Here is a 16,173-nt window from a genome sequence, read left to right as displayed (position 1 = left end):
ATTAGTTGGGTTTTGATAAAAGGGAAGTGGTTTTTTTTAGTTAAACCTTTTCTTAAACATTTTAAGCATTGTGAAATAAAATAAAAATAAATTGTATGAAAAATCTTTGAAGGAACAACACAAAAAACACGTGGTTGGAAAAAAAAATTAGAAAATGCTTGACTCTAAATAATAAAGTAAATTGAGATAATAATGTTTTTGGTGTGTTTGGTTTGATGGTGAAAGGAAGACCGACCTTGGCGTAGGGTAGCCATCAATGTTCATAAATCAAAGATGGACAAATAAATGCCAAATGAAACCTAAATTTTGTAACTCTCCAAAAAACTGGTCCCACAATTATATCACCAATGTACCTTGTTTTTTTCCTTCCAATTTCCTCCACAAAATCTTCATCTATCTCTTTTCATTTTCTAATAAATGTTTTAAAATTTAAATATCTGAAATATTCATTTTAGAATGAACTAGGTTTTTTTTCAATAAAATACAAAATAAATATACCTAAATACTAAATGTATATTAAGCACTAAGATTGTTTTACAAAATCAACACTATTTTACAAATCATTCTTTAATGAATGGGAAAATACTCCAATGTTTAAGATACATAGGTGATATAATAAATGCATTATAAATTAATAATGTCTTAATTGAAATATTCACATATTTATAATATTTTAATTAATATTCATAATATTTTAATGAATCTTATTTCAATGGATTTAAGTTAATTGTTTAAGTCATCTAATACTTTATTAATGTCTAATATGATGATTAAGTGTATAAAGTGAATTACTTACTAAAATCAACATGTTGTAACTCAAGTTGGTGACATCATCTTAGACCATGATAAATATACTAAACACTCATGTTTAAGAGATTTATCTGATGTTAAAATCTAAGTAATGAAATAAAATTTATATTTCTTTTTCATTGATATTTACCTTGAGGATTATTCATATACTTACCTCTCTCAAGTTCAAGGAGTCTACCTGATATTAAGTATTTTTTTTTCATTGATATTTACCTTGAGTATTACCCACATACTTACCTCTCTCAAATAAGTTTAACTAATGAAAATATTTTTTTTTCTTTAGCCTAGATTATATCGGGTATCATCCATATATTAACTTCCCAAATTTAAGGAATACAATTTTAGGGTGTGTTTGGATTGGAGAAAGGATTTGAGGAAGTGATTTGAGAGGAAAGTGTGAAGAAAGTGAGATTGTTTGGATTGAAATATATTAAAGTGGATTTGTGAGAAAATTTTATTGAAATCGTGAGTGATATGATGATTGTGGGAAGATAATTATTATTTATATTATATTATATAATTAATTATATTTATTTTATTATAATATAAATATAAATATGAATGAATTAATAATATAAAATTATAATATTTATTTCATATAATAATTAGAAAATATATATTTATTATATTTTTTAACCGTTTGTTTTATATATATATATATATATATATATTGAATAGTAATTCTTAGCAAATTTTTGCATGGTTATTAAAAAAAATGTTGAATTATTCTAAAATCATTTTCTGCTTTTTATTTCTTGAAATTTGTAATTTCCGTGCTTTTCTTCATCTCATCTAATGTGAATTCGTTGCTAGAAACAAACATGACATTAGAGAGCTTTATGCTTTTTTAATTTGAAGATAGATTTGAGAAGATTTGAGATAAAGTGAGTGAAAAGTGAGATTGTTTGAATTACAAAAAATATGATAAGAAATGAAGGGAAAAATTACAAAAGTTAGTAAATGATGTGATATGTGTGATTAATAAAATATTATTTTTAGATAAATAAAAGTGTAAAATTACAAATTTATCCTTGTAATTAAAATAAAATATGATTAAATTGTTTTATATACAAACAAAATAAAATTTATGTAAATATATTTTACAATTTTTTTTACATATATATTTTGTACAAATAAAATTCCTAAATTATTAAAAAAAAATATAAATCCGAAATTATTTGATATAAATAAACAAAATTATTAAATTATTAAATTATTAAAAATTCTAAAGAAATACAAATTAAAATGATTTAATATCAGTATTTAAATAAAATATAAAATAAATAAAATTCTTTAAAATCCTATATAAATACAAATCTAAATTATTTACTATCAGTATTTAAATAAAACATAAAACAAATAAAGAATGTACCATGTGTGTATTGTTGGAAGAAGAATTTTAAACTTTTAGGGACAAAAAACGTAATATCTTTTGGTCTCTGTTACTCTCCAATCAATCAGGAGATACAAACACACATTTTCTTTGCTATATTAATATGAATAATATTTTTTATATGTTCTTTGGTTGATAGTGTCTCAATGATAGAAATTATGAGTGTTAGCACCATTAACAATGTCAATGATATTTTTTTTAGGTATACCTCTTTAACTACAAACCTCTTTAAATTGAGTATACGGATAAAAATAAGTATATATATTTGTCTTATTTTTATTTTAAATTATTAAAATATTTTTAATTTATTTAATATTGTATTTTAAAATTTATCCAATTATAATTTTAGAATTGAATTTCTAATATAATGTTTCATTTGCTTTTTTTTTATAAATTATTTAATAAATATTTGAGTAAATACACATAAGTACGAGTATATTGTTACATGACGACGGATAAGAATAAAAAGTGTTGTAAGTGATATCAATGATCTCGTAACGAATACTAAGTGGACCAAGTAGAATCAAATCATGATATTTTGGTTGTTACGTTCTTAGATAAAAATATTTATGTTCTGACTATCATCAATAACTTTACTTTTGGTTGAATAATACTCAATAATTGGTATATTAGGTCAATTGTTGAAAAAAATTATACTTAACAAAAATATATATCTTTATCAAATAGTTATTCTATTATCAAAATTAATAATTTAATTTAAAATTTAAATTAGTTTTTATTTTATTTTAAATTTTATATATCTTTTACTTTTTAAAAAAAAATAAAAAAAGCAGGCCAAAAAACTTCATACCAATTTTTCCACGCTAAATATAAGAACATAAGACTAGACTAGAAATCGAATATAGCATTCACTGTAACATTGTTAATATTAGGTCAATCCAACTCTTGTTAATAATAGTACCCCACAAATCATTTGTAAAGTTGGTGCATGCAGGGGCTTTAGAATACATAAAAAAATTTAAATAAAAATATTATTATAATTAAGTTAAATTTTAATAATATCCATCAATAATTATTATTAATAATAAATTTTATAATGAATAAAAAGCATCTTTTATATTGATATTTATTATTTTAATAAAAAAATTAAGAATCATATATTTCAAAATAATTTAACTACTATTTTTTTTTAACTTTTTCTCTTTTAAAATCTAAAAAAAAAAATTCTCACTCTAATTTTGAATTTTTAACATAAGTGAACTTAGGTCTAATCCAACCCCATAAACCAGTAGTAAGATTTAGGTTTAATCCAACCCCGTAAAACCAGTAATAAGATTTCCATTCAGTTAAAAATACAATGAAATATGGATTTAGAATTCAACTTCGATTTTCATATAAAAACAAGTAAATTGAAAAAAAAACTAGAAAACTGTATTTTTTTTAATTAATTGAACAAGTCTATTTATTTAACTCAACACGAGGTGGATATAATTTCACTGAGATCAATTTTGTGAAGATTTGTAATTCCAAGTCGGTGATAAAACGTAATATTTCAAGTCCATTACTCTGAACAAAATTTCACACTAACAATACAGGTATGTATGATGTATGTATGTTATATATTTTGAAGATTAGGGTATGATTTTTGGTATAGAAAGTTATGATATATACAAGTCTGTGCCTGTCCACCATGAAATGAGTGCCTGGATCAAGATTCCATCATGTTGAAACAGAATTTTGATAGAAGCTGTGGAACCCCTGATATTATTTCCCCATATGTCTGCAAAATGCACAGGTAAAGGGGTGAACCACCAACAATTAACCAAAACCATGTTTATGAAGCTTATGAGAAAGCCAACCACAATCACCACCACAATGAAGGGTGCAAAAAGGAATAATTTCAGTTTGACCATGTTACCAAAAACTTTGGTTATAATTTATAGACATGAATAAACACCACACAAGGTAGCTACACATACTAATTTCAAGTAGTACCGTGCTATGACTCTCGGATAAATGATGTGTCTGTGTCGGACAAACAAATTGAACACTGACACGCGTATCACACTCATAAGACATGTATTGGTAAAATATCTAATTCAAAAAATATTTGTTGAATTCAAAAAAGATAAATAAGGAACAAATCCTTTTGAACCATTCATGAGAAACATCTTTCTCTTAAAAAAAAATTGAAACATATTTATACATAAATCTTTACTGTAAATTTATTTTATATAATTTATAGATCTGTGTCCCGTGTCCTACACACATTTTAGAGGAGATTATACATATCTCTATGTCCTGTCTATGTTATATAGAGGTACTGTGAAGGCTTAATGAAATCAAGCAGGCTAGATTTTCTTAGTCTGTACCTTGTGATTTTCATGAACTTGGCACAATGGGACTGCAAGCAACCTCATATTCTTGGGTACAATGAACTTCTGACTGGCAGGCAACTTCACAAGGAAGACTTTTGTACACTCCTACACCAGAAAGCAAGGCTATGAAACTAGGACATCCCTTATCAGAACTTGCATAAACAAGCCAATAGAATTTATGTACCTTTGGCTGTTTTATGTTAGGTGGCAAGAAAGGATACAATAATGTTTCAAAATCAGGTCTCCACCACATTCCAAGGCATTCACCCACCTAAACCAAGTAAACTACAGTTCAGCTCCTCTACATGATGTCAGGTTGTAATGACAAGCACAAGTGCAATGTAATACCTCCCATTCTGAACCATCTCCATCTTCATCAACACAAAGCTTCCTTGTCAGCTTCCGCTTCAATCCATCAGTATCTACAAATTCACAAATTTCATCTGCAGTAAAAAACTATCACCAAAGCTTTTCATTTAAATGGTTGAGCTTCCTCTAATACCTGATTCCCCTGGCCTTAATCTACCACCAGGAAGTTTATAGATGGAATTTCTTACTTGCAAAAGCAGCAAGTGTGGATGTTTGAACAGTTCAACCTGATACAACAACATTTATGTACTCAGTTCAGAATCATACTCAAAAACTTTGACCCATATGTATAATTTGTTGAAATCAAATGCCCAATAGCTAAGATGAAGATTATCAAAACAGGATCTCTTTGGGTAAATAAATCAAGAAATAAAGCACTTCTAAAAGTTTAGTACAATTAAAAAACTTGAGTATGAAGAAGCTAATATGAGAACATCAATACTTTCTTCTCTTCTCCTAAAAGTATTAAGGAGACATTCATAACATCCATACAAACAGACCCATGAACTAGAAGCAAAGTTAAGTGAATCAGGCCTTCCCCAATCTCAATCTTTCAATAAAAAGTTTCAAACTTTACTAGCAAAGAGAATCTAAACTATTGCAAAATACACTAGTAGTGGCTTGATATTCCTATGAAATTGGTCTTTTAACAAAAAAAATTATAAAGAGGAAAGTGGTTGAAGGAAGAAGCAACGAACCAGTAAGACAGCCTCCACAGAAGTTCGTAATCCACGAGCAGCATAGCTGATAAAAAAGATAGAAAAAAAATGATAAGAGAAGAGAAGAAAGAGATTGAAATAAGAAGTAAAGAGAGGGTAATGGAGAAAGAAAAGGAACTTGGATTGAATCCTGAGAAGGTGATGATGTTGAGTGTGGTCTTTGAAGGGAATGGCGTCTTTGGATCCAAAATAGTAACTACTCAAAGGATAGATGTCAAATTCCAGGTTTTGATCTTCGTTTCCTCTGTTTCCATCATGCAAATTGGTTTCACTCACCTCTTCCCCCATATTTACCCAAAGAAAAGAAAAAAGGAACAAAAAAAAGAGTACAGAGGCACTGAATTAAAGAGGGGAGAAAAGAAAAAGTGTGTTTTCGACAGAGAAGAAGGAAGAACGTTCTACTCTGTTCTGCTCTGTTTTGCTCTGTTTTTTTTTTTTTTTTCTTTCGTGTTCTTTGTTCTCAGACGTGGCACTCCACGAGACCCTCTAAGGTGAGATGCTACTAAAATATTGTTTTATTAAAATATTGTTTTCATATAATATTTGTTTTCATTAAGAAAAAGTTACTGTAAAATACCAACAAGTCAATTAGTATTGGAGAGTCAAATATGAATGTTATTTTCCTTGAATTTTATGAAAGAAAACTTTCTGAAAAACATTTTATTTACAAGGTTTTTTATATTTTGTTATAGTATAAATAATTTCACGTTCTAAATAAAAATATTTTGATTTTTTATTAAAAACTTATTTTTCAAAAGTGCTTTTGTTGATATGGTACATGTGTTGTATTCCAAACAATTATTGTATGAAAATTTGAAGTAATCCAATATTACAAAATTTGAAGAATTATAAAACATAGTATATTACAAAATAGAACAGAGATGAACAAAAGAGTAAACCGAAGACAAAGGATATGAGAATGAATATCTCTTCTTTCTTGTTATTCAAATCAAAACAAAACAAATGGTCTGAATATATACAATTAGTACACCCATTCTAGGTTTAACTAAAGTGGAAAAGAATCAATAATTAAATACTAAAATCATAACTGATCATTAGAAAAGACAACAAATTATTCTTCTCTATAAAGAGACATATTGATAATTAGAAAAGACACCAAATTATTCTCCTCTATAAAGAGAGAAACAACTGATAAAAAAGACATCCCATTAATATTATGATCCTTCTATAACTTTGATATCCGTATCCTTTAATATGATACTTTTCTTTTATTTGAACTATTTCATGTAGTCTGTTTAATTCTTATTAAAAATTGAAATTTCGAGGATTTTGATTTCTTCTTGAAGATGTAAACTTTACATAGTTAATCTTTTAAATCTAAAGAAATAATAACAAAATACAATTCATTGCTAATAACTATTGTCTAACTAATAACACTTTATTTGATAAAGTGAAAATTTTAACTTTTAAAAACAATATTTTTTTTTTCTAGATTTCACACCTTTTCTTTATTAATTAATTGTTAGTCTTAGCCATTTTATTTAGTATTGATAAGACGTATTCATCCTAATACGTTGATCATAAGAAATAATATTAAATATTAATAAATTAATAATTTTATTTAGTGTATGATTAGGACATAAGACATAAGTTATCCACAAAAGCACTTAATTAGTTATATAATATCTAGAAGTTGTATTAAGAAGCGAAAATTTTAAAGCAAAATCAATACAAGACATTAATTCTTTTGAATTCATTAAACTATCAATGTTATGAGAGTTGACTCACGTTTCTCGAAATAGATAATGATATAATAGTACACTTAATAAAGGAATTTGCGGGTGCATGCTTAAATTGGATATTGGATATGTTAGTACAAAATATTATTAGAATGAAATTTCAACTACCACTACAAGAAATAAAAACCATTTTAGAAAAAAAAAATTATTTGTTGTAGTAACTAAATTAGAAATTGTTTTAAAAATTAAAAAAATTGTTGGTTTCTAAATTAGTTTCTATTATTGTTAAATGATTTCTAAATTGTATATAATTAACAGCCAGAATTTTTGTTACCAAATTTAGAATCTAAATAATTGGTAGTTAAAGTCAGCTAATTATATATCAATTTAGAAACTATTTAAAAATAATAGAAACAATTTTTTAAATTTTTAAAATATCTAATTTAGTTACTGTTGTAACTAATTATTTTGGTCTCTAAAATTTGTTTCTATTTGATGATTTTTCTTGTAGTGTACACAACAATTTGAGGGCAATCTCAACAATATCAACATAAAAGTTATCAACTATCTAAAAAGTTTTGGCACAACAACATAGGATTTGGATGTCATAAAGAAATGATTATCTTTTCAAGGACTAATATGCAAAATGAAAAAAAAATAAAAAAATAAAAAAAAGATGTGATGCTAAATGTAAATTTGAATAAAAAATGTTATATCTTCTTATTAGACTTTAACTGATAAAAAAATTATTTATAAACCCTAAATTTTAAACCTTAAATTCTTTATATTTTTTAAGTTTTCTCATAAAAAAAACTTATTTTATATATTCTCTAGTTGATAATTATTCTTTATATTTTAAAACAAATTTATTTGGTATAATCAAGGTTGACAATTTGAAAAATATTCATGAAAACAAGAATTAACTTAGTTTCAAAGAAAATTTATGTTGTTTATCTCAAGGAAAGATAATTAAGATAAACAAAAGTGACTTGTGTACTCATGAAAATCATGTAAGTGAAAAGTGATAGTAAGAATATTTGTGAAATATGATTGATTGTAATGGAATTTGTACTGTCTAGGCCGAAAGGTCAACCGAAAGGTTGTACCGAAAATCTCAACCGAAAGGTTAAATATAAAAAGTAAATAAGTAAAATTAAATTAGTTATTATAGCAAAGCCCATAAGATGAGCCCAAATATACAGGTGTGTGTTTTCAAAATGTTAGGTGCAAAAAGAAAAGACTCAGGTAACTTTTAAGCCCAATAAGAGAGCCTTATAAATAGAGGTTCAACCCAAGAGGTAAGGAAGATTCAATTTATCTGATGAACATAAAACTATATCTGACTTTGGCATCGGAGCGCCTTGCAGGTACACACACCCACCTGTGAGGAGAAGAAGCCGAGAGCCCAACCCAAGAAGAAACTGAGCCCAACTCGAGTAGAAGCTGCGAGAGCCCAACCCGAGAAGAAGTTGAGATCCCAACTCGAGTAGAAGCCGCGAGAGCCCAACCCGAGAAGAAGCCGAGAGCCCAACTCGAGTAGAAGTCGCGAGAGCCCAACCCGAGGAGAAGCCGAGAGAGTCCAACTTGAGGAGAAGCCGAGAGAGTCCAGCCCAAGTTCGGAAGATTCGTAAAGGAGTTGATCTTATTAACCTTATTCTAGTGTTCTTGGTCCTAGTCGTAAGAACATTTTGGCGTCCATCGTGGGGCCGAGAAGTAGCTGAAAAAGGTTGAAAACAAGATGAATCAAAGAGAAGAACAAGGTGGAGAGCAGTTTGGGGAGCAGAGAGATAATCAAAATTCCATGTCAACGGCTATGCTCATACAGTTACAAAGAGAGATCGAAACACTAAAGAAAAGCAATGAAGAAGAGTTAAGTATGTTAAGGGCGAAGAATGCGTACATGAAGAGGAAGTTCAATGAAGAGACGATTTTAAACACATCATTTGAAACTGTTCGACCAAGAATACATATCCGCCAAAGGGTACATAATGAGGAAAGATTTGAAACTACAAGGAAGAAAATACCAGAGACTTCTGGTATCTTTGTCGGAATATCTGTTAGGAGACATCCATTTTCCGAAGCCATTATAGAAACCCCATTACCCGAAAATTGGAAGAATTTTACCATGGAGAAATATGATGGAGGTACAGATCCTGATGAACACATTGTAGTTACACAACGCAGATAAGTTTGTATACATGGAATGATGTCATTTTGTGCCGAGTATTCCCAACAACTTTGAAGGGAGAGGCTCTGAGTTGGTTTACTCGGTTGCCACCGTTATCCATTGATTGTTTCAACACTTTGGTAAAAAAGTTTGGAGCTCATTTTGCTACAAGCCGAGCACATCATCTGACATCAATTGCCTTAGTGAATATGAGGCAAGAAAAGGGAGAATCACTAAGAACATTTATGGAGCGCTTTGGAAAGGTAGCACTAAGTATCCACAATCTCAGTCCGAAAGTCACAATGCATCATATGATTACAGCACTGAAACCGGGACCATTTGCCGACAATCTTTGCAAAAAAACGACAACCAATCTTGATGAGTTAAGACAACGTGCATCAAAGTTTATGCAGATGGAAGAGTTTAAAGAATTTCGAGGGAGGATGGAAATGATAAGAAGATAAGGTGAAAAGGAAGGAGGACATTCGTTTAGAAAAGGAAGAGAATAATTTCGTAGCCGAAAGTTTCAACAATATACACTGTTGAGTAGTAATGGAGCAAGAATCTTACAATAAGCAATGGCAATAAAGATAATCCCACCACCAAGGAAGGAAAGAACTTCAGAAAGAGCATATCAGAGTAAACATTGTCAATACCACAAGAATCATGGTCGTCATACAGAAGAATGTGTAGCTTTGAAAGATAGAATTGAAGAATTGATTCAAGTTGGGCAGTTGAAACGCTTTGTTAGAGATGGAGGGATAAGGAGCAGACAAAGTCCAAGGCAGTCAAACACTCATCATTGTATATAAAACCTTTCGATCAAGGATGATTTTTCATGTATAAAGAAAGTCTTATTCAAGATTGAAACACTTAATGAAGAAGTTATTCATATGAAGAGTCAAACTGTTAAATTCCTCAATGCTTTGCATACTTCAAACCTCTCGGTCCAGGATGTTTTCACTCCAGGTGAAATCCCTCCCGAGAGTGTATCTCGTTCTTCAAACCTCTCGGTCCTGGATGCTTTCACTTCAGGTGAAATCCCTCCCGAGAGTGTATCTTGTACTTCAAACCTCTCGGTCCAAGATGTTTTCACTCCAGGTGAAATCCCTCCCGAGAGTGTATCTCGTTCTTCAAACCTCTCGGTCCTGGATGCTTTCACTTCAAGTGAAATCCCTCCCGAGAGTGTATCTCGTACTTCAAGCCTCTATGCTTTCACTTCAAGTGAAATCCCTCCCGAGAGTGTATCTCGTACTTCAAGCCTCTCAGATCAAGATGCTTTCACTTCAGGTGAAATCCTTCCTGAGAGTGTATCTCGTACTTCAAGCCTCTCGGTTTTGGATGTTTTCACTTCAAGTGAAATCCCTCCCGAGAGTGTATCTCGTACTTCAAGCCTCTCAGATCAAGATGCTTTCACTTCAGGTGAAATCCCTCCTGAGAGTGTATCTCGTACTTCAAGCCTCTCGGATCAAGATGTTTTCACTTCAAGTGAAATCCCTCCCGAGAGTGTATCTCGTACTTCAAGCCTCTCGGATCAAGATGCTTTCACTCCAGGAGGTGAAATCCCTTCCGATAGTGTATCTCGTACTTCAAGCCTCTCGGATCAAGATGTTTTCACTCCAGGTGAAATCCCTCTCTTGAGTGTTTCATTCAAATCAAATCTCAATCAACGAAGTTCTTATTTAAGAAGTCAAAAAGTTATAGGCCGAAAGGTTGGCCAAAAGAAAATCCAAAAGGTAAACACGTTTTCAAAAAATTATGTTATCAAATTTCAACAAGTTATAGTCCGAAAGGTTGGCTAAAAGGAAATCAACAAGTTATAGACCGAAAGGTTGGCCGAAAGGAAATTCGAAAGGTAAACACGTCTTCAAAAAAAATTATCAATTTTTAACAAGTTATAGTCTAAAAGGTTAGCCGAAAGGAAATTCGAAAGATAACCTAACAATCTCATCCTTCAATGATTCTTTTGCACTTTCATGTTCAACCGACAACTCTTTGATTTGAGTGGTCAATAATAAATTGGCCTCGAGAGCGAATTCAAGACTCTTACTGGATTCAACCAACTCTTTCTTCAGTTCCAAGATCTATAGCTTCTTCACTTGAACTCATATCACTACTAGCTTTATTCTTCACAACAGAAATGATGGCAGATGAAACAATTGAATGAATATCCTCATTCATCACAATCACTTTCCTGGTAGCCCTGTTACTCATGTCCGAAAATTCTATAAATTCATCAGAAACGGAAACAGAGCTTGAAGAAGACTTTGTACCTTTTGAGAGTATTCGCTTCAATCTTTCCGAATCAATAAATACCAAAAAACCCTTCCAAACGAAGTTTTACGATATCCTCCATTTTGAATACTTTAAAATAAAAATCGAGAAGTATGATCCAACATTAGGCATTTCAATACCAAGTCCAAGAAATCAATTGCCATTAGGCAGTCTTATTGCTTCAAGGCTTTAAAAATCCGAGAGGTCTTATCAAAAAATCGAAAGGTTCTAATACAAAACCGAGAGGTCTCATTTTTTGCATGGCAAAAAACAAAAATTGAGAGGTCTTATCAAAAAGCCGAAATATTCTAATACAAAACCGAGAGGTCTCATTTTTTGCATGGCACAAAACAAAAATCGAGAGGTCTTATCAAAAAACCGAAAGGTTCTAATACAAAACCGAGAGGTCTCATTTTTTGCATGGCACAAAACAAAAACCGAGAGGTCTTATCGAAAAAACCGAAAGGTGCAAATGCAAAACCGAGAGGTCTCAAGACAAAACCGAGAAGTCTAAATAAACATTGGCGTATCAGTATCAAGTCCAAAAGTTCAAACCTATAAAAATAGTCAAAATTGGTCTCTAACTAGAAAAACCGAGAACTTTAATTAGGAAGTTCATAAACAATTATTTTCGGTTCAACCTCAAAAATCGAAAGGTCCAGGTTGCAGAGTATTTAAATAATTTTATACTTCAAAACTGAAAAGTTCAGGTTGCAAGGTGATTAATAATTTTCTGCTTTAACAATTGAAAGGTTTAGTTAAAGATGTATTAAATCAACTCTTTTCCAAAGAATAGTGTAGATCTCGTTGTCATTGAGGCCGAAAAGGTAAGATGAATTTATCTTAGGTTGGAAAAATAAATCAAATTTAAAACCGAATACTAAAATCGAAAAGGTGGAACCGGATAAATTGGTTATATTATATCATCTAATTTTATCTTTTCTGCATACTTATGTTAAATAAGATTATTCACTAGCAAGCGATTAGGTTACGTGCTAAGTAAGTAAAATATTATATATTGGTTTGATGCTATACATCCAAAATAACTTTTTCACGATTTCATGTCAATAATAAATAAATAATAGCTTATGACCGAAAGATGGCATTTAAAGCATTTAAATTCGATGACCGAAAGATTAACATCGTGAGGTTAGGACCGAAAGGTCTGTGATAACATTTACTTGTAACCGAAAAAAAAAATTAATCATTCAAATCACATAACTGAGAAGTCAAGGCCGAGAAGTTTATGATAATATTTAATGCTAACCAAAAAGTAACATTAAGTATTCCAATCAAAAGAGGTTAGGCCGAGAGGTATAAACTAATATCTAATAATAAAAAAAATGAAGCGAAATAAAAGTAAGCAACAAACTTTATAAACGATAAAAATCCAAAAAGGAATTACATTAAGAATGCAAATATCCATACACTGATCAGACATCATAGCATTCCAATACAAATTCGATTTTCGTTAAGTAAACCGAGAGCTATAAACAAAAATGAGAGCACATATCCACCTAGCTCTCGGCATCAACAGTTCCAGTATCATCTTCAGGAATTTCGTTAACAGACATTAATTCACCATTATAGAAATCTTTCTTAACATCAAAATTTCCTTCATCAATGGGAATCTTATAAAATACTTCGCCTGTTCCAGAGCTTTCACAAAGCCTAACTTATGTTATTCCAAAATAAAGTTTTGGGCTTCAAAAACATCCACCTTCAATTGCTCTATCTCATCCTCCATAACTTTCATAGTGTTTGTGTTAGAATCCTTCGTGGAAGATAACTCTGAAACTCTTTCATCAAGCAGTTGATTTTCGTTACGAAGTTGAGCAATCTCTTCACCAATCTTCAAGTTCACGGCTTTCACCATCTTCCCAATCAAAAGGGTTCCACTTGAAAGCTCGATGATAGAATCAACCAAAGAAGCAACATCCTCAGCCTTCAACATGTTATAACATGACTCAGAAAAGGAAGTTTGGACAAACTTAGCATATTTCGTGGAAGCACCAAAAATAGATTCGGGAAGAGGTTCTATTGAACCACCTTCAGCATGACGGTGGCGCCGAGAAGAAGAATGTGATTTTTTGCTACTTCTAGCACGTTCTTTGGACTTTTTGAAGTATACAATTGTAGCAAAGCGCGAGTGGAAATACAATACAAGAGATGACCAAAAACTTCAATAACATAACGATCTGCAACATTCATCAAGTGGCAGGACCACGAATTAAACTTTAATGGATCTTGGTCCAATACACAGGAAATTTTGGAGTATCTCCATCAAAATTCTAAGAGATATTTCTACTGACATATTAAATACAAAATTTGTCCTTTTCATTAGGCATAATGTCTTTTTTAAATCCTCATGCCTGGGGGCTAGTGTACTGTCTAGACCGAAAGGTCAACTGAAAGGTTGTACCGAAAGTCTCAACCGAAAGGTTAAATATAAAAAGTAAATAAGTAAAATTAAATTAGTTATTATAGCAAAGCCCATAAGATGAGCCCAAATATACAGGTGTGTGTTTTCAAAATGTTAAGTGCAAAAAGAAAAGACCCAGGTAACTTTTAAGCCCAATAAGAGAGCCTTATAAATAGAGGTTCAACCCAAGAGGTAAGGAAGATTCAATTTATCTGATGAACATAAAACTATATCTGACTTTGGCATCGGAGCGCCTTGCAGGTACACACACCCACCTGTGAGGAGAAGAAGCCGAGAGCCCAACCCAAGAAGAAGTTGAGCCCAACTCGAGTAGAAGCTGCGAGAGCCCAACCCGAGAAGAAGCCGAGAGCCCAACTCGAGTAGAAGCCGCGAGAGCCCAACCCGAGAAGAAGCCGAGAGAGTCCAACCTGAGGAGAAGCCGAGAGAGTCCAACCCAAGATCGGAAGATTTGTAAAGGAGATGATCTTATTAACCTTATTCAAGTGTTCTTGGTCATAGTCGTAAGAACAGAATCATTTTACAGGTTTCTTAAAGGAGAAAGTGATATGTGGTCTAAACTCATAAAAGTGGCAAAGATCTATAATAGAATCTTGTGTGATACCTTGGAGCATCATGAGTTTACCCATAAAGCTAAGCTAACAGAGGAAGAATTGGACTCATCAAACAACATAACTCTGGACCTTGTAACCATAGACCATTTCTTTCTTCAAACATGTTTCCTTCACCTTATCACAAAACAAACTTCAACATCATCTTTCCTTACATTACCTAAACCTACACCACCATTGCCACCTTAATCTTCATTGCTATCTTTTACCTTTAACGTCCAACCTTCTACTTGATTCTCTTATCTAGATTATTTCTGCAACATAAAAAGAAGAATAACTTTTCTAAAGCTTCTTCATCTGGCCATGGAAGAAACTAGAAACACTAACGTGATGAACCTTGAACAAGATTGTTAGCTTGAATCCATTCTCAACATCATCTTATGTGTCTTTAGACAAAAAAAGGGGTATGTTTTATTATGCTACCTTAATTTTGAACCATTTATTAGATATTGCCTAAGGAGGATAAACCATCTTCTCTGAGGTTTAATATTGCTCATATCAATTCAAACGTTTGAAAAAGAGAAATTCCTAATGGACCATGGTATATGGAGAAACATTCATTTGTTTAATAAGGACATGTCCTTTGAAGATCCTCGCAGGCTTAATGAGCTTATTGGGATAGAATTAGATATACACTAGATGTTGCCCTACGTAAATACCATAAATGTTGGTCATGGTTTTTACAAGACCAAAGTAAGTGCCTAAAGAAAATCCTACAATTTTAACTCTAAAGACCATCTAAATTTGTCTTCAATCTTACCATGATGGCTAAGCCGGTATACAAAGAAACTTAGTAGCATTTGAGTCTTTACAATTAGATGCTAATAATTCAAATTATTTGACAAGTGGGTACAAGAGTCTTACTTTAGAGACTACTTAACATAAACCTAGACATGATGATCTTTTTCATTGTCTCTCTATGCTACAAAGGTAAGAAAATTATGTTTGAAAAAGATGTTGTCCTCAATATATGTTGAAAATCTCACATCGACTAAAGATGAAGACATTTCATTGTATATAAGTGGGTGCAAACCTCACCTTATGAACCAGTTTTATGAGATTGAGTTAGACTTAAAATTCACTTCTTAACAATATATTCATCCATGTTCCCCCCTCGAACCCCTAAAAGCAAAAACCCAAGTCATCTGAGCCACCAAATATGACCATGAGCCCATAACTGAAGATCTCAAGATGATTATAAGAATGGTCTGTTATGACCATTTATGGAGTGACTTAGAGTCAAAGGACAAGCCCTCTCATGAGTATTACCAAACACTTGACGTAGTTGTTTTTTATTCCAAATGTTTATATTCTTCCTCTAAAGACAACCTATTTTTTCTTTGAAAGATAA

General features: G+C 31.2%; 2 protein-coding genes across 2 annotated transcripts; one reads left to right on the top strand and one right to left on the bottom strand.

The window, feature by feature from the left end:
• Positions 1-3,702: 3,702 nt before the first annotated feature.
• On the bottom strand, positions 3,703-6,123 carry LOC137822493 (pre-mRNA cleavage factor Im 25 kDa subunit 1). Its single transcript, XM_068627390.1, has 7 exons — positions 5,749-6,123; positions 5,610-5,655; positions 5,045-5,138; positions 4,891-4,964; positions 4,727-4,813; positions 4,537-4,647; positions 3,703-3,944 (listed from the first exon to the last, which is right to left on the bottom strand). The coding sequence occupies exons 1-7, from the start codon at positions 5,916-5,918 to the stop codon at positions 3,873-3,875; spliced, it is 654 nt and encodes a 217-aa protein (XP_068483491.1). The 5' UTR covers positions 5,919-6,123; the 3' UTR covers positions 3,703-3,872.
• A 2,945-nt stretch (positions 6,124-9,068) lies between these two features.
• On the top strand, positions 9,069-9,961 carry LOC137822438 (uncharacterized). Its single transcript, XM_068627325.1, has 2 exons — positions 9,069-9,497; positions 9,575-9,961. The coding sequence occupies exons 1-2, from the start codon at positions 9,069-9,071 to the stop codon at positions 9,959-9,961; spliced, it is 816 nt and encodes a 271-aa protein (XP_068483426.1).
• Positions 9,962-16,173: the final 6,212 nt, after the last annotated feature.

Source organism: Phaseolus vulgaris, chromosome 9, assembly GCF_000499845.2.
Source record: "Phaseolus vulgaris cultivar G19833 chromosome 9, P. vulgaris v2.0, whole genome shotgun sequence".
In the NCBI taxonomy this organism is placed as follows: domain Eukaryota; kingdom Viridiplantae; phylum Streptophyta; class Magnoliopsida; order Fabales; family Fabaceae; genus Phaseolus; species Phaseolus vulgaris.
Note: the sequence above shows the minus strand (reverse complement) of the source record. Positions and strands in the feature narration are given on the sequence as shown.